Genomic DNA, 6,000 nt, shown 5'->3' on the forward strand with positions numbered 1-6,000 from the left:
GTGTGCTTGGTTTTAATGTTACTTTATTCTTTCATGAGTTATTTACAAGTTTGTGATAAAGATAGTGGGGCCATTCTTCATCAATGGACACCTCAAGGCCTCGGGATATCTGAAATTGCTACATGATGATGTGTTTCCCACTTTATGCACTGAAGCTGGCACGTTCCCTGAGTTTTTCCAGCAAGATGGTGCACCACCACATTATGGGTGTCAGGTCCGAGCATTCCTAGATGAACAGTTTCCTGGAAAGTGGATTGGTCGTCGTGGGCCAGTTGAATGGCCCCCTAGGTCTCCCGATCTGACCCCCTTAGACTTTTATCTTTGGGGTCATCTGAAGGTAATGGTCTATGATGTGACGATACGAGATGTGCAGCAACTGAAACTACAGATACTGGAAGCCTGTGCTAGCATTTCTTCTGCGGTGTTGCTATCAGTGTGTGAAGAGTGGGAGAAGAGGGTTGCATTGACAATCCAACACAATGGGCAGCACTTTGAACACATTTTATAAGTGGTCAGAAACTTGTAAATAACTCATGAAAGAATAAAGTAACATTAAAACCAAGCACACCATTGTTTTTCTTGTGAAATTATCGGTAAGTTTGATGTGTCACATGACCCTCTTCCCATTGAAAAAACTAAAGTTGGATACAAAATGGCCAACTTCAAAATGGCCACCATGGTCAACACCCAGCTTGAAAAGTTTCCCCCCTCCCATATACGAATGTGCCACAAACAGGAAGTTAATATCACCAACCATTCCCATTTTATTTAGGTGTATCCATATAAATGGCCCAACACACACACACCCTATCCTGTAGATAGGGGATAAATAGGTTTTGTGGGACAAACCCTTTAAGGCCTATGTTGTGGAACGGAAATAAAAACCCTTCTGGGTTGCTACTTTAAAGAGGCTCTGTCACCACATTATAAGTGCCCTATCTCCTATATAAGGAGATCAGCGCTATAATGTAGGTGACAGTAATGCTTTTTATTTAGAAAAACTATCTATTTTAAACCACTTTGAGAGATTTTTCGCTTTATGCTAATGAGTTTAATGCCCAAGTGGGCGTGTTTTACTTTAGACAGAGTGGGCGTTGTACAGAGGAGTGTATAACGCTGATCAATCGGCATCATGCGCTTCTCTCCATTCATTTACACTGCACTAGCGATAGTTATATCGTTATGTGCAGCTACATACACAAACACTAACATTACTGCAGTGTCCTGATAAATATACATTACTACCAGCCAGGACGTGATGTATATTCATTATCAGGACACTACAGTAAGGTTAGTGTTTGTAGCTGCACATAACGATATAACTATATCGCTAGTGCAGTGTAAATGAATGGAGAGAAGCACACGATGCCGATTGATCAGCGTCACACACTCCTCTGTACAACGCCCACTTGGTCTAAAGTAAAACATGCCCAGGCATTAAGAAACTCATTAGCATAAAGCGAAAAATCGCTCGAAGTGGTTTAAAATAGATAGTTTTTCTAAATAAACAGCATTACTGTCACCTACATTATGTAGGAGATAGGGCACTTATGTGGTGACAGAGCCTCTTTAACTCCTCTTCCTCCATCCTATAGGAAAGGGACACTGAGTGAAACCAACTCATAATGGAGATTTTAAAGTAAAATTTGTAATCCTGGATGGAAGTGCTTGATACCAATCTTCTAATACTACAAAATAAAACTATGCGAGTTTTGAGATTGGGACCCTAACAGACTGTTCAAAACAGGTCGGTACAAAATTCAGAGGCTTGTGTGACTACACATCATTCGCATTTAATGGGGCAGATTTACTCGTGGTTGTTTGTCGTATTTTGCGCCCAAATGTGGTACATGTTGCATTTCATTTTAGAAGTTTATTACAAGAATATGCCATAAAGAACGGATGTTTGCATCACACTGGAAGCTTTTCAAGAAGGGCAAGAAAATGTGGTACGGCAATTTGTAAAGCAAGGACAGATAAAGCTGGCAACCCGGCAATATGCATGGGGTCTTTTGGTCTGCCGTATCTTGGTATACTTTATTAGTACATTGTACATGCATTTATTTGATACCTTTCATGGTCATGGGGGGAGGGGGGGGTTTAAACTTATACATCGTTGTAGGGAGACGTGGTTGTGTACATAGGGTTATTTTAACCTGGGGATTCAGGTTGCATACATTGGTTTATATCTGAATGGTGGTGTATGATATATAATCAGTCTTTCCCATGAGTGATCATCCTGTGGCCTAACCGGAGGTCAGGACTGGGGTCCAGCACACATTTTGTCTGTGCTTCATACATATCGTATTCGGATTTTAGTCCGCAATATGGGTGTCCTTTCTTTAAAAATATTTTACATGTTTGTTGCACACATTGACTGGCACTCTTCCAATACCAGTTTGTGTTGCCCGCTACTCGTTGTACGGAAAAATTTGGTACAAAATAATAAATTTGTAAACGAAGTCAACCAAGAGATCGGATTAGGAAGCAGCAAGTGTCTAACAAGGTACACCAAATTTATTAAAGTGTGCGCTACGGTGATAAATTTGGCGTATCTTCTGACTGACCGGCCTAAATTTCAGACCGCATTAGTAAATCTGCCCAAAAAAATTTAATTTTAAAACATCTAGAGGTTTTAGTATGTTAATACAGACTATGTTATCTAGTGTAATATGATGAAGAATGGGATATCTTCTATTACAGCCTCTCAACTTTGTTGAATTCTAGCTGGCACCGCTTAATGCCAATTAGACTTTGGGCGATTTAGGTTGATTATTAATATTTCCCAAGAGCGCATTTGCAAAGACAGCTCTCAAGATCAGCATGTGACCTTACCAACAATCCCATGCCATATCAGTTAAAGAAATTTAGGACAAAGGCCCAGTTATATACCCACACATTTTTAGTGGACCATTCGAATTAAAGTAGGAAAAACAAGGACAGTAATATTTTCGTACGGTTTATTAGAAAAGTATAAAAAAGGCACATTGTGTGGATTTCTACTTGAACATCAAGTATATATATATTTTTTGTAAACCTTATTGGAGCAGTAGAACAGAATACAAACAATTGAAATTAATATTAGTGCTTTCCATTTACTGTTAACTGCAGTAGAGCTACTTAGATGCTACCAGAACCTCTTCTAGCTGCCAATGAATCAGTAGTGAGGAGGAAGTTTAAGGAAAGAAGAGCCTACTTGGTCCCAAAAGGAGATTGTACTTTGGGTTTTTAATTTGAACAATTCACCCTCTATAAGAGGTAGAGCCAAACCACCTTTAGCACAGACCAGCTGCCAATTCATACAAAGAAAGAGTACACAAAAATATATATATTGCTGTACTCCCCGTGCACCTAATGCCAAGCTTCAATACTTGTGTGCATACCACTGCAAATGTATAGTCACAACTATGACTGCTAAACCCCCCCCCCCCCCCAAAAAAATAATTCACCGTGTACATGATCTTTTCATTATCAGTGCCGAAACCCATGCACAGCCAATATAGTTAACTAAACTTGGCAGTGGAAAAATAAACCCATTTTCTGCCAGACAGGACATACACATGGGAGGAACCTGGCAACGCAGGGGTTAAACACAAGTTTAAAAAAAAAAATCTAAAATACCTTATAGGAAAACAAAAACGTAAGGCTATTTTAAAATACCCCATTAAACCTCCGTGTGATTGCAGTAGCCCACGTTACAGACATTTCATTCAGTTTCTCAGTTTATAAAATATCAACATTCTTCAATAATAAGTTCATCAGAACTGTACAGTTTCTTCTTAAGAACCTTGAACCCAGGGCTGAGTTTCAATGACTGGCCAGACCCAGGGACTGGTTTGGTGCTGAAGAGGCCCTGAAGTCTAGACCAGAACCTAGAGTCCAGTTTAAACAGGATGGTCATCTGGAAAGTTGGTACTACAGATGGATCAACTGCTAGCTGTGCCACCGTGTGACAGTCCTTGCTATTCTCCACACATAGGTCAATAAGTGCACCCCTGAGTCCACAAGGCTCACTGTATGCCAGATGCATCAGTTCTTGGCCCAAATGGCAGAGAAGATCATCAGGGAGGAGGAGTTTGGAGCATCTCAAGGAGTTAATTTTTGCTTTGTTCAAGCTTCTTTTGATCATCTTCAGGAGACTGGGACACAGTTGCTCTCCTTCAGGATCGCAGAGCAGCTCAGAGTCTGGTATGGAAATGTTATCAAAGTCTAGAATGGAAGAATATACAGAAGTCTTTAGTAAATGATCAAGATCTGACCCACTTAAATTTACACTTTTATTAAAACAAGTGAAAAATTGTTACGTCAACTATACACCCCAATATTAACACTAGCTGTAATAAAAAGGAAAAAAAAACAATACATACAAGATTCAGAGAAGGAGTCGCTACTTGTAAGAGATTCACAGTCGGAATTGGGAAGACTGGAACATCTTTGAGACAAGTCCGCACAAAGTCCATTCCACAGGTCTTGGGGTTCTTCAATGATTGGGGGTGGCAGAGATATAGGCAGGGTATAGTAGATACCACCTCTGGCAGGCATGACTGATGCTTTAGAGAGCTAGTGCAAAAACAAGTGATCACTGCAAAGAAAGAAACAAAGTCAACTACTGCAGTATGACATCATAGCATCCCAAATTTCTGACAATTGACCGATCACAGCCAGTTTATTTTTTTTAGGGGGGTGTAATAAGGTCTGGGTGATCAAATTAGATATTTTATTAGTGCCTTAATTAACATTATTGGCCTGGTTATCGATTGACTGGTTATGCATGAATTGACACATTTACCTCATTTGCATAAAGTTATGTAAATTTGTAACTCAGTAAACTGTCAAAAAGGTTACCAAATGGAACCCATGACATTCTGCATTCTACATAGTTGATACTAGTCAGTGTGCTACTTAAAGTTTACAAAACAAAGATCAAAAGTATTTCATATAGAAAAACATTTTGATACAAACTCAAATAAATACAAGTAAAACTCATTGATTTAACATGCCGTAAAAGTGAACTAGTAAAAACAATAGCAAAACAACGCAAGCAATTGAGCGAATGGGACAATAGAATGAGATACTTACAGTGCTTGGAGTGCAGTGTGACGTAAAATGCTTGTTAAACCGAATGAAATGTTGATTTAAGTGCTAAAACCGTGCGCTCGCAGCTGCAATGCTCCACTGCTCAGCACACCGTCGCGAGTAACCATCCCTAGCACTAGCACTAGCACCTTCATGACCTGCACAGCGGCTTATATAGCGGACAGGTTCCAGCCCCGCCCACTAAACGGAGGCTCGACTCGACAGTGCGTTCTATCCACGCCTACTCATTGTGTACCCAATGAGAAATCAGCGCACGTTCGCAACGTTCTATCCTGCCCGGTTACAGATTCATCGCCCCTCCCCTTACAGCTGGGATGGAGTCAGTGTCTACATTAAAGGGACAGTGTATATTGTAGGAGAGATAGAGGAGGAGGGAGGAGAGGTTTTCAGACAAAGGCATCACTTCTGCGCTGTGCTCATTTCTCTGCTGCATTGCTTTGTACTCTTGTTTTTCTTTCTTTTAAGACCAAGCCTCCCCCTCCCTCTAGTGGTTTTAACTGATCAACATGTTATTTTTCTTATGATTCCACACTGCAGTCACATTTAGCTTTCATTTTTTTATCTGATGTACTGATCACTGCAGAAAATGATGCAAGTTTCTGTAAACAGGTCTCTGCCATCGACGTAGTTATACCCAATACAGGTTGTTAAGAACTAATGTGATGTTTGCCCAAATCTGTGCATAATTCTGCAGCCTGCACGTGATGTTAAGGGTATGTGCACACACACTAATTACGTCCGTAATTGACGGACGTATTTCGGCCGCAAGTACCGGACCGAACACAGTGCAGGGAGCCGGGCTCCTAGCATCATACTTATGTACGATGCTAGGAGTCTCTGCCTCGCTGCAGGACAACTGTCCCGTACTGAAAAGATGATTACAGTACGGGACAGTTGTCCTGC

At 40.6% G+C, this 6,000-nt stretch overlaps 1 protein-coding gene across 1 annotated transcript; it reads right to left on the minus strand.

Moving 5' to 3' along the window:
• Positions 1 to 2,946: 2,946 nt before the first annotated feature.
• DDIT4 (DNA damage inducible transcript 4) lies at positions 2,947 to 5,234 on the minus strand. The gene is made up of 3 exons (XM_075842722.1): positions 5,080 to 5,234; positions 4,368 to 4,582; positions 2,947 to 4,209 (listed from the first exon to the last, which is right to left on the minus strand). Exons 2-3 carry the CDS (start codon positions 4,540 to 4,542, stop codon positions 3,734 to 3,736), a joined length of 651 nt encoding a protein of 216 aa, XP_075698837.1. The 5' UTR covers positions 4,543 to 4,582; positions 5,080 to 5,234; the 3' UTR covers positions 2,947 to 3,733.
• Positions 5,235 to 6,000: the final 766 nt, after the last annotated feature.

This window comes from Rhinoderma darwinii, chromosome 11, assembly GCF_050947455.1.
Source record: "Rhinoderma darwinii isolate aRhiDar2 chromosome 11, aRhiDar2.hap1, whole genome shotgun sequence".
NCBI lineage: Eukaryota > Metazoa > Chordata > Amphibia > Anura > Rhinodermatidae > Rhinoderma > Rhinoderma darwinii.